The 13,667-nt window shown below is 34.2% G+C and overlaps 2 protein-coding genes across 9 annotated transcripts in view; one reads left to right on the forward strand and one right to left on the reverse strand.

Annotated features, from left to right (window-relative positions):
• The window catches only part of LOC137241060 (P protein-like), a 408,891-nt gene that overhangs the window by 131,231 nt on the left and 263,993 nt on the right, over positions 1-13,667 (reverse strand). The window lies entirely within an intron of this gene.
• Positions 1-13,667, forward strand: part of LOC137241063 (uncharacterized) — a 116,487-nt gene that overhangs the window by 99,979 nt on the left and 2,841 nt on the right. For both annotated transcript variants that reach the window (XR_010949899.1, XM_067768239.1), the window contains exons 2-4: positions 8,205-8,338; positions 9,462-9,541; positions 9,606-9,695. Coding sequence is in view for 1 of the 2 variants with exons in the window: in XM_067768239.1 (XP_067624340.1) it covers positions 8,205-8,338; positions 9,462-9,541; positions 9,606-9,695 (304 nt within the window). In the remaining variant the exon portion in view is untranslated. The remainder of the gene's footprint in view (positions 1-8,204; positions 8,339-9,461; positions 9,542-9,605; positions 9,696-13,667) is intronic.

Raw genomic sequence — 13,667 nt, forward strand, 5'->3', positions numbered from 1 at the left:
GAAGGTGTTACACCCATTTTACAAAGTTTTTTCTAAAGTTATATTTTGCGTCAATAAACCAATATAATGACAATGTTTCATTCCTTTTTTCATATTTGGTATAGAATTATGGAATTTTTTTTTTATTTTTCGTAATTTTCAATTTGGAAAATTGGGCGTGGTCATAGTCGGATTTAGGCAATTTTTTATACCAAGATAAAGTGAGTTCAGATAAGTACTTGAAGTAAGTTTAGTAAAGATATATCGATTTTTGCTCAGCGGAAGGACAGACCGTCACTGTGTATACAAACTTCAACCGATTTTGCCCATTTTCACAGAAAACAGTTATACGCATAGAATATATGCCCTACCAAATTTCACAATAATTGGCTAATTTTTGTGCGACTTATGGCATTGAAAGTATTCTTGACAAATTAAATGAAAAAGGGCGGAGCCACGCCCATTTTGAAATTTTCTGTTATTTTTGTAGTTTTTAGCACCATATCATTGCTGGAGTTGAATGTTGACATAATTTACTTATATACTATAAATATATTAAATTTTTTGTTATAATTTAGCTCAATTTTTTTTTTTAAGTGGGCGTGTTCGTCATCCGATTTTGCTAATTTTTATTTAGCACACATATAGGAATAGGAGTAACGCTCTTGCCAAATTTCATCATGATATCTTTAACGAGTGCGAAATTACGGCTTGCAAAACTTGCAAATTACCTTCTTTCAAAAGTGGGCGGTGGTACGCCCATTGTCCAAAATTTTACTAATTTTCTATTCTACATCATAAGGTCAACCCAGCTTTCAAGTTTCATCGCTTTATCCGTCGTTGGTAATGAATTATCGCAGTTTTTCGGTTTTTCGAAATTTTCGATATCGAAAAAGTGGGAGTGGTTATAGTCCGATTTCGTTCATTTTGCATAGCGATCTGAGATGAGCCCCAGGAACCCACGTACCAAATTTCAGCAAGATACCTCAAAACTTACTCAAGTTATCGTGTTTACGGACGGACGGACGGACGGGCGGACATGGCAAAATAAATTTCTTTTTTCGCCCAGATCATTTTGATATATAGAACTCTATATCTATCTCGATTAGTTTATGCCGTTACGGATTACCGTTATGAGAACAAAGTTAATATACTCTGTGAGCCCTGCCCAGCTGAGTATAAAAATATGAGACAAAAACAATAAAATAAAATATAATATAATAAAATAAAGAGAAAAGTAATAAATAAAATAAAATTTAATTTAATAAAGCAAACTAAGATAAAATGAAATCTGAAAAAATTTAACAAAAGAGAATTTAGTAAAATGAAGAAAAAATAATGAAATAAAATGAAATAAACCAAAAAATAAAATAGATTAAAATTAAATTAAATAAGATGAAATAAAAAAAAGAATCCTTTATCAATAGGCCGATAAAACAAAAGCAATTGTAAACAAGTAAGGAAGGCTAAGTTCGGGTGTAACCGAACATTACATACTCAGTTGAGAGCTATGGTGACAAAATAAGGAAAATCACCATGTAGGAAAATGAACCTAGGGTAACCCTGGAATGTTGTTGTATGACATGTGTATCAAATAGAAGGTATTAAAGAGCATTTTAAGAGAGAGTAGGCCATAGTTCTATGGATGGACGCCATTTAGGGATATCGCCATAAAGGTGGACCAGGGCTGACTCTAGAATTTGTTTGTACGATATGGGTATCAAATGAAAGGTGTTACTGAGCATTTTAAGAGGGAGTGGGCCTTTGGTCTATCGGTGGACGCCTTTTCGAGATATCGCCATTAAGGTGGACCAGGGGTGACTCTAGAATGTGTTTGTACGATATGGGTATCAAATGAAAGGTGGTAATGAGTATTTTAAAAGGGAATGGGCTTTAGTTATATAGGTGAACGCCTTTTCGAGAAATCGCCATAAAGGTGGACCAGGGGTGACTCTAGAATATGTTTGTACGATATGGGTATCAAATGAAAGCTGTTAATGAGTATTTTGAAAAGGAGTGATCCTTAGTTCCATAGGTGGACGCCGTTTCGAGATATCGCCATAAAGGTGGACCAGGGGTGTCTCTAGAATGTGTTTGTACGATATGGGAATCAAATGAAAGATGGTAATGAGTATTTTGAAAAGGAGTGATCCTTAGTTCCATAGGTGGACGCCGTTTCGAGATATCGCCATAAAGGTGGACCAGGGGTGACTCTAGAATGTGTTTGTATGATATGGGTATCAAACGAAAGGTGTTACTGAGCATTTTAAGAGGGAGTGGGAATGAGGTCTATAGGTGGACGCCTTTTCGAGATATCGTCATTAGGGTGGGCCAGGGGTGACTCTAGAATGTGTTTGTACGATATGGGTATCAAACGAAAGGTGTTACTGAGCATTTTAAGAGGGAGTGGGCATTAGGTCTATAGGTGGACGCCTTTTCGAGATATCGCCATTAGGGTGGGCCAGGGGTGACTCTAGAATGTTTGTACGATATGGGTATCAAACGAAAGGTGTTACTGAGCATTTTAAGAGGGAGTGGGCATTAGGTATATAGGTGGACGTCTTTTCGAGATATCGCCATTAGGGTGGGCCAGGCGTGACTCTAGAATGTGTTTGTACGATATGGGTATCAAATGAAAGGTGGTAATGAGTATTTTAAAAGGGAGTAATCCTTAATTCTATAGGTGGACGCCTTTTCGAGATATCGCCATAAAGGTGGACCAAGGGTGACTCTAGAATGTTTGTACGATATGGGTATCAAACGAAAGGTGTTACTGAGCATTTTAAGAGGGAGTGGGCATTAGGTCTATAGGTGGACGCCTTTTCGAGATATCGCCACTAGGGTGGGCCAGGGGTGACTCTAGAATGTTTGTACGATATGGGTATCATACGAAAGGTGTTACTGAGCATTTTAAGAGGGAGTGGGCATTAGGTCTATAGGTGGACGCCTTTTCGAGATATCGCCATTAGGGTGGGCCAGGGGTGACTCTAGAATGTTTGTACGATATGGGTATCAAACGAATGGTGTTACTGAGCATTTTAAGAGGGAGTGGACATTAGGTCTATAGGTGGCCGCCTTTTCGAGATATCGCCATTAGGGTGGGCCAGGGGTGACTCTAGAATGTTTGTACGATATGGGTATCAAACGAAAGGTGTTACTGAGCATTTTAAGAGGGAGTGGACATTAGGTATATAGGTGGACGCCTTTTCGAGATATCGCTATTAGGGTGGGCCAGGGGTGACTCTAGAATGTGTTTGTACGATATGGATATCAAATTAAAGGTATTAATGAAGGTTTTAAAAGCGAGTGGCCCTTAGATGTATATGTGAAGGCGTTCTCGCGATATCGACCAAAATGTGGACCAGTTGATCCAGAAAGTCATCTGTCAGGTACTGGTAATTTATTTATATATGAAGTACCACTAACAGTATTCCTGCCAAGATTCCAAGGGCTGTTGTAGAACTTTTTCATTTTCATCTACTTAATATGGTAGGTGTCACACCCATTTTACAAAGTTTTTTCCAAAGTTATATTTTGCGTCAATAAACCAATCCAGTTACCATGTTTCATCCCTTTTTTCGTATTTGGTATAGAATTATGGCATTTTTTTCATTTTTCGTAATTTTCGATATCGATAAAGTGGGCGTGGTTATGGTCGGATTTCGGCTATTTTTTATACCAAGATAAAGTGAGTTCAGGTAAGTACGTGGGCTAAGGTTAGTAAAGATATATCGGTTTTTGCTCAAGTTATTGTGTTAACGGCCGAGCGGAAGGACAGACGGTGGACTGTGTATAAAAACTGGGCGTGGCTTCCACCGATTTCGCCCATTTTCACAGAGAACAGTTACCGTCATAGAATCTATGCCCCTACCAAATTTGAGAAGGATTGGTAAATTTTTGTTCGACTTATAGCATTAAAAGTATTCTGACAAACTAAATGAAAATGGGTGGAGCCACGCCCATTTTGAAATTTTCTTTTATTTTTGTATTTTGTTGCATCATATCACTACTGGAGTTGAATTTTGACTTAATTTACTTATATACAGTAAAGATATTAAATTTTTTGTTAAAATTTGAATTAAAAAAAATTTTTTTTTAAAAAGTGGGCGTGTTCTTCATCCAATTTTGCTAATTTTTAGTTAGCACATATATAGTAATAGTAGTAACGTTCCTGCCAAATTTCATCATGATATCTTCAACGACTGCCAAATTACAGCTTGTAAAACTTTTAAATTACCTTCTTGTAAAAGTGGGCGGTGCCACGCCCATTGTCCAAAATCTTACTAATTTTCTATTCTGCGTCATAGCGTCAACCCATCCACCAAGTTTCATCGCTTTAACCGCCTTTGGCAATGAATTATCGCATTTTTTCGGTTTTTCGAAATTTTCGATATCGAAAAAGTGGGCGTGGTTATAGTCCGATATCGTTCATTTTAAATAGCGATCTGAGATGAGTGCCCAGGAATCTACGTACCAAATTTCATTAAGATACCTCAAAATTTACTCAAGTTATCGTGTTAACGGACAGAGGGACGGACGGACGGACGGACGGACATGGCTCAATCAAATTTTTTTTCCATACTGATGATTTTGATATATGGAAGTCTATATCTATCTCGATTCCTTTATACCTGTACAACCAACCGTTATCCAATCAAAGTTAATATACTCTGTGAGCTCTGCTCAACTGAGTATAAAAATATAAAGTGAAAAAATAAAATAAAATGCAATCAAAATATATACTCATGCCACCCAAGTTTCTTTTAACAATATAATATTATTTTTTAATTAATTTCACTTTTGTTCAGTGCCCCTTTGTCAATTTTATTTTTTTTGACATCATCATGTTTGGTGGCCGGACAAATTCAAAGAGATGGTTTGTGTCGGACTGATATAAAATATGTGTCAAGCGTGCACTCATCAACAGTTAAGTTCTATATACTTGAATATATTAAGTGTCAGCTCTATAAAGATAGGCCAATTTTATACTACTGTGCTATGCATAGATTTTAAGATAATTTTAAAAGCTTATATAGCTTATAAGCACATGAAATACAAACATGGAGACGTCACTTGTCTTAATTTAAAACAATACAGCAAACAAAAGCAGAACTTAGCAAAACAAAGAGAAGAACTGAAATTCCTTCTAGAATGTAAGCGGTATGGCTTTATTCCCTATCACTTGACAAACTCGATCAAGCATTTGCAAATAAAAACCAGCTCTGAACGAATAATACGTCAAATGTATAAATTCAAAGAAATCTTCCTTCTAAAAATATTAAACTTGGAAATAACGCAAACGAACATAAACTTAAAAATTACAAAAGATACACTAACTCGGGCTCATCAACAATTAAAATTTACGTTAAGTGAAGAAGAACTCAACTGGTTCGTAACTAAACAAAATTTACTTAGTCAAAGGATCGCAGAACAGAAGAGATCAACGCTAAAAGGCAAAATCAAAAAGCTAAAATACGAACTAATGAAAAAACTGAGAGTTACAACTAACGATGATTGGTTCGTTAAAAAAACTACTCTAGAATTCCCTGAAGAAGTAAAGTGGATACTCTCACTAGGAAGAAAATTTGCTTTACCAACAACAAGATCAAATTTCTCACCAATACACCTGATAGCCGAACTCGAACAACTGATCCAATCACTAACCAATGAAAAAGAAAAAGAAATAGCGAGAAGCAGAGTAAGCAATAGAATTATGCAATTCAAACGCAGCATAAAGCATAACACATCGGAAAAATTTATATTAGCAGCTTTCCACCAGGCAAAAAGGTTTATAGAAATACACAAAAACGAGCTCATTATAACCGATGCAGACAAAGGCAACAAAACGGTGGCAATGTATAAAAGTGAGTACAAAGAAAAAATGAACCAACTCCTTTCAGACAAATACACATACAAAAAAACAAGGATTGACCCAACAAACTTTCTCCAAAAGAAAAACAACAAAATAGTCAATGATCTGTACAAAAGTAAACACATCACCTTTAGGGAAAAACAACAGCTTGTATGTTCTGCAGCCGCTGCGCCAAGAATTTACGGATTACCGAAAATTCACAAACCACAAATTCCTTTACGTCCAATTACTTCTTCAGTTATGGTCCCCTGCTATAAACTATCCAAACACATTGGCGAAATTTTAAAATCGTTGATTTCAGACAAATATAATATTAGAAACTCATTTATTCTAAAAGACAGGCTATCAAACATACAAGTGTGTGAAGAAGAAGTTCTAGTGTCTTTCGATGTCATCTCTTTGTTTACAAGTTTCACGAAATTTTAGATTTTTGTTTGAAAGAAAACAATTATTTTATGTTTGACGGTGATTTATACACACAAACCTTTGGAATGCCCATGGGCAATCCCATTTCTCCCACGATTGCGGACATCATCATGGACGACATACTGGGCAATACAATTTCTGAGCTGAAACAACAATTCAACGTAAACATCAAATTTATATGCAAATACGTGGATGACATTTTCGCAGTAATCAAACGAAATGATGCGAACACAATTTTAAAAATTTTAAATAAGTACCACAATAAATTACAATTTACGATGGAAATGGAAGTGAATTCCAAAATTCCGTTCCTGGAAGTTTGCATACACAGGGAACATCATAATCTTTTACTTGACTGGTATGCGAAGCCCACTTCATCCGGGCGGCTGATAAACTACCTTTCATCGCAACCAAAAAAGTACAAAATTAACACGGCTAAGAACCTTATAAGTAAAGTGTTGGCCGTAAGCCACAATAAATTTCACGAAACAAACTTAGAAAAACTAAACAACATTCTAAGCAAAAATAATTATCCAAAAAGTCTAATACGCGAATTAATAGACCAGGAGCTCATGAAAAGAAACTGCCACAACCAAATAATAACAAATTCGGAACCACAAACACAAAAGAAATTCTTCAGCGTAACATACATACTGCGACTCACCGAAAATGTTTACCACAGCATAGTCAAAACACCTAACACAGTACTATCTTACAGGTCAAACCAAACCATGTCCACAATATATACAAGAACAAAGCATCCCTTAGAACACCAACAACAAAACAATGTTATATACGAGGTAACATGCAAAGGCGATGAAAACGACGAATGTAGAAGAATATATATTGGTTCTACAAAACGACCTCTTTCGGTTAGACTAGGCGAGCATGAAGCGGATATCAGAAAACAAAAAAACAAGTACAGCACTAGCGCAACATATATTAACAAGTGGACACTCAGCTGACTTTACCAACACGAAAATTATTGATAAGGAAAAGAGAGAAGCAACAAGGTATACACTTGAGAGCCTGCGAATTATGGAAAGACGAGAAAAGACGATCAATAAACGCGAAGATACGGAAAACATAGCGGCCGCTTACATTGTTTGTTTACAAAACAATAGGGGGACTCATGATAGCATATAAACTTATAAGGTGTAAAATTATATCCATTTACACACGCGGTTATATGAACGCACCTAGTAATACTCTTGATAAACTTGATTGTTTTTCAGCTGTATTATTTCCAAAAAAAATTTTTTTCATTGTTATACAAATTAAAAAATACCAAGATTAAGTGTAAAATCAAAACTAAAACGCCTTTACTTGCTGATGTTGGAGATTTTTGATGAAAATGCCGTCTGTAATGTCTGCAAGGTTGCATTCCTTTGAGTTTACCGCGTTTACACAATGATATGTGCGCGTAAATTTATACAAATCGTGTAAATGATTTTTCATACAAAATTTGACAGCTCCTGCGTAAACTAGATAAATTTATACGTTTACACACTTTATAAGGCATTTATACGGTTACATGAGTCCCCCTAATAATTTTTAGTATTGACAAAGCTACCATGATAGTCAGATGGTAATGATTATATTGTGATGATTTATGTTTTTTACAAAAGTTTTGATTTAATGACAAAATAACGTAATTTTATCTTGTTAAATGTTAAACTATTCACCAAATTGTTTTTCTTTGTTGTTTTTTATGTCTGTTTTGAAAACTAATTTTCATAATTTGTATATATTGTTTGTAACAGATAAATTAATAAATATTCCCCTGATGATGCTAAAAATAAAAATATTAGCGAAACGTTGGGAAAACAGTGGAATAATTTAGTTTTATTCGCACATAAAATATAGATTGGAAAGCCTACTTACACATATATTTAATATTAAAAGCTTATGTTTTAATTATTTACAGTTCCAAGGTAGCTGGTATCTGCATAGTAGATATCCCTTCGTGTACGATGAGAATTATCGCTGCAATAAAATTGATTACACTCCTGGACCTAACAACGTTCATAGGATAAAGAGGTTCCAGATAAGAGACATAGAGTAAGTATTTTTAATTCCAAGCAAAGCTTTTGGTTTTAGGTGAAAGTTATGTTGTCTTTTGTGTTGTTGATTTTTCGACAGGGCGTAAAATGGACGACTTTTGTGTCAAAGGAAATTTTTTTCAAATTCCAAGTGAATAGGCAAAATATTTGTTTCCTTTTTGTTCTCAAAAAATAACACCGAAGATGGCACAACACCCAACCCGGTTCGTGTTCAAAAAAAATTTGACAAGGAATGATGGAACATTTTTCCAATTCAGAGTCAAGCCAAATCAGTATACAGCATACTCTACACTGGGACCTCGAAAATAATTGCTGCCAAGTGTTTGCCTGCATAGATGACCTAGACATGCTTGTTAGGGGTAAATTTCTTGTGAAGTTAGAAATTAAGCCACAAATCAGCGTAGTAAACACTGGACTGGAGAGCTGGTCTGCCCAAATGATTGACCTCAACAAGGCTCATGCAGCGCTGATGATTAAGGTTCCGAAAATATTGATTAGGGATCTGACGAATACTCAAAACCTCTTGTGTTGAAGCTGCATTGAGGATGATGAGATTAAATTATGTTGTCCTTACATGCTTTACGGGCTCATAACATTTTTCGGCGCAAGGTTATACCATTTTGTTCTCAGTTTAGTCAGATCTCCGGAGGATATACATATCCATGGTCCGCTGGTTATTGTTATTCTGATTTCATCATAGTCGAGTGGAGGAACCATAAATTCATCGATGGCGGGCTCAAAGGCATCATCTTCCTTGGGCGATATGTACATTGCTGGTTTCATTTTGAAAGTCAGAGAAGTATACCCTACATAATCTAATTACTCTCTGAACATCGGTTAAAAGGTCACCGTTTTCATTCTGACAATATTTTACCCCGGAATAAGAACCTTTCGTCTGTCGTCGGTTTTTTTTTTTTTGCTTAAATTTGCAGGCATCATTCCTCGTGACTAATAGCTCATGCTCCTCGCACCCATGCCTTTCTGTCCATGCTATTTTCCTTCTGCAAAGGCGCCAAGCTTCCTCTTTCAGCTAGTAGTAACGTTGACATACTCTTCTTGTAAACAACAGCAAGTTTGAAAATATACACAGCAGTTTAACACATTTTTTTCACATTTATTAGCGACTACGTAGAGGTTAATACCGGAACACTTACATGCCTTCCGGATGGAGAATTTCAAGTTATATATGATGAACGAGGTTGTAAGTTACTATAATCATATCTTTCTAAGAAATTTAAACTATAACTTTCATTTATATTTTGCAGCCCGTCCTCCAATTTACAAAATTCTATCGTATTGCAAAGATTATATTATCTTCTACGTCTGCCAGAATTTACCATCGAAAAAACACGACGGTTAGTAATTTTTATTTTGTGTAACCATTTCGATTTGTATCTGTGTCCTATTATGCATGTTGGTCACCGAAAGTGAATAGTCTGCAAGATCATTTGAGCGATATAAGAATAAATAGAAGTGGTTTTCTTATTGGTGGAAAATCAGTACCAGTGAAAACCTTTTCGAATCCTAAGTGTCTTATTTTACTTAAATTTATTTCAGCCGACTTATTCTCAGTCTCTATGCAATAAAGGCAGAAAGAAAACACACGTTAATACGACTCTCTCATATACAGGACACGTATTTTAAAATATATTGCAATGTATAGTTGATCTGGCCGGTCCGTGTGGACGTCAAAGAGAATAAATGAGTCCACAGTGCCGTGCAATGTATGGAGTAAAAAATCTTGTTTTACTAAGTTTTGTATCAATTTTATTTAAGAAACAGTTTTTATAATTTTTTTTTATTATTTAATTTTGCAAAATTTTTTCACAGACTTCTTTTACTAAATTTTTTACTTATTATTTCTATTTTTATAAGTCTTTTTCTAAATTATTTCTTTCTGTTTTGAAGTATTTTTTTTTAACCAATATTCTTTACTAATTTTAATGAAACCAAGTTTCCTATTTTCTTACATTTTCACAAATTTTATGAATTTTTTAAATTTTTTTGTTCTTGTTAATAATTACTTATTTTTATTTTTTTTATGCTCATTTAAAAAAAAATACTTAGTTTTTTTACAAATTATTTTTAAAAATTGTCTTTGCTTATTTGTTTTACTCGTATATATAATACTATAATGCTTCCCAAACATCATAGTGCCGATATATTGCTGTTTATACGTTTTTATACTCAGCTGAGCTGAGCTCACAGAGTATATTAACTTTGTTCGCATAATCGAGATTGATATAGACTTCTATATATCAAAATGATCTGCCGAAAAAAGAAATTCATTTAGCCATGTCCGTTCGTCCGTCCGTCCGTAAACACGATAATTTGAGTAAGTTTTGAGGTATCTTGCTGAAATTTGGTATGTAGGTTCCTGGGAACTCGTCTCAGATCGCTATTTAAAATGAACGAAATTGGACTATAACCAGGCCCACTTTTTCGATATCGAAAATTTCGAAAAACCGAAAAAGTGCGATAATTCGTTACCAAAGACAGATAAAGCGATGAACCTTGGTAGGTGGGTTGACCTTGTGACGCAAAATAGAAAATTGGTAAAATTTTGGACAATGGCCGTGGCACCGCCCAATTTTAAAAGAAGGTAATTTAAAAGATTTGCTAGCTGTAATTTGGCAGTCGTTGAAGGTATCATGATGAAATTTTACAGAAACGTTTCTCTTATTACTATATGTGAGCTAAATAAAAATTAGCAAAATCGGATGACGAACACGCCCACTTAAAAAAAAATTTTAAGTCAAATTTTAACAAAAAATCTTTACATTGTATAAGTAAATTATGTCAACATTCAACTCCAGTAATGATATAGTGCAACAAAATACAAAAATAAATGAAAATTTCAAAATGGGCGTGGCTCCGCCTTTTTTCATTTAATTTGTCTAGAGTACTTTTAATGGCATAAGTCGAACAAAAATTTACCAATCCTTGAAACCACGCCCAGTTTTTATACACAGTCGACCGACTATCCTTCCGCTCGGCCTTTAACACGATAACTTGAGCAAAAATCGATATATATAAGTAGAAGAAAATGCAAAAGTTCTGCAGGATGAAATCAAAAGCCCTTGGAATCTTGGCAGGAATACTGTTCGTGGTATTACATATATAAATAAATTAGCGTTACCCGACACATGATGTTCTGGGTCACCCTGAACTACATTTTGGTCAATATCTCGAAAACGCCTTCACATATACAACTAAGGATCACTCCCTTTTAAAATACTCATTAACGCCTTTCATTTGATACTCATATCGTACAAACATATTCTAGAGTCACCCCTGGTCCACCTTTATGGCGATTTCTCGAAAAGGCGTTCACCTATAGAACTAAAGCCCATTCCCCTTTAAAATACTCATTACCACCTTTCATTTGATTCCCATATCGTACAAACACATTCTAGAGTCACCCCTGGCCCACCTTAATGGCGATATCTCGAAAAGGCGTCCACCGATAGACCTAAGGCCCACTCCCTCTTAAAATGCTCAGTAACACCTTTCATTTGATACCCATATCGTACAAACAAATTCTATAGTCAGCCCTGGTCCACCTTTATGGCGATATCCCTAAATGGCGTCCATCCATAGAATTATGGCCTACTCTCTCTTAAAATACTCTTTAATACCTTCCATTTGATACACATGTCATACAACCACATTCCAGGGTTACCCTAGGTTCTTTTTCCTACATGGAGATTTTCCCTTATTTTGTCTCCAAAGTTCTCAGCTGAGTATGTAATCTTCGGTTACACCCGAACTTAGCCTTTCTTACTTGTTCTTTTTGTATTCAATAATCGAATGTACCTAAATTTAAATTTTTTCTTGTCACACTCATGCTGTTACAATCACAAAAATTTTATAGGCTGTCTTGTTTTGATTTCGAATTCAAAACACATTGCGAGCATTTTCTATTACCAATATAGGAGTATTACATATATGGTTTTACTAGTTCTATATAAAAAAGTTGTTTTTCGAATTCTCAAATCAAGTTTTAATCAAAATGTTTTCTATTTTCCTTTTTATTAACAAGTTTTATAAGTTTTTAATTTCTTTTTTTTTACGTTTTTACCAATTGTCTTAAAACTCCTTTTTTTGCATTAATTAAAACTTTTATATTTATAATTTATTAACTTATTTGCTGATTACCTTACACATTTTTTAGTTTGATTTTTTTGTATTATTTTTTAATTAAACTTTTTTAATTAATAATTTTTTATAATTTTTTTTACATTTTGCTATTTCTTTTAATAATTTAATTAAATTCATTTGTTTAACAATTTTTTTTACAAAATATTTTTATAAATTTTTTTCAAAGAATATGGCTACTTATTTCTATGAAATACATTGTTAATCATTTTTCAAACTACTAACTATTTTTCATTGTAATAAATGAACAAATTGATAGGTAATAAAGATTAAAGTTGTTTTATGGAAGTCTTCGGTAGCATAGCAGAGAAGAGAAAGGTATATTACGAGTATTACAATAAGTAGGGCCCGGATTTTTATGCACTATGAGCTGGAAAATATGCGCATATAATATGACCTAAAAAATCAAAAATATGCACTAAACTCATATAGAATGTGCAAAAACACTTTTCATATCTTTTTTTAATTTTTTTATTAGTTTTTACTTTTTTTAAAGATTTTAATTAACGCATGGATATATTGTACTCTTAGTGTGAAAGACTCCAAATTAATAAAATATACATACATATATATACATTTTTAAAGTATACAATAAAATAAATAGTTAAGCACTTTTAAAAGTAAAATACCAATAAATTATTTGCAAATCCATACACACATATGTACACATACATAAAATTTTCAGTCTTCTTTTTTGATGGCTTTATTTTCAAACAAGATAAATTGTTCTTTAAAATTTTCAAAGCTAAAGCCTTCCCTATTTGGGCGCAAAAATGTTTTGTACAAGGAGAACGTTTTTTATTAACACGCTTTTATTAGCCTGGCTTGTATGTAACGTGTGACATAAGGTCAACGGCCATAAAGTCAATTGGCCTTATTATCACTTTGAATAGCCATAAGTTTTATCGCAACTTTGCACACGTATCAAGGCTCGATGACAATGCATTAATGTTATGGTGCGGTGACATAAGGTCAAGGGCAATAGGGTCAATTGGCCTTATTACCACTTTTAATGGCCATAAGTTTGATTGAAACTTTGCACACGTATCAGGCCTCGATGATACTGCATAAATGTGATGGTGTGGTGACATAAGGTCAACGGCCATAAGGTCAATTGGCCTTATTATCACTTTGAATAGCCATAAGTTTTATCGCAACTTTGCACACGT

Source organism: Eurosta solidaginis, chromosome 2 (genome assembly GCF_040869045.1).
Source record: "Eurosta solidaginis isolate ZX-2024a chromosome 2, ASM4086904v1, whole genome shotgun sequence".
NCBI classification, from domain to species: domain Eukaryota; kingdom Metazoa; phylum Arthropoda; class Insecta; order Diptera; family Tephritidae; genus Eurosta; species Eurosta solidaginis.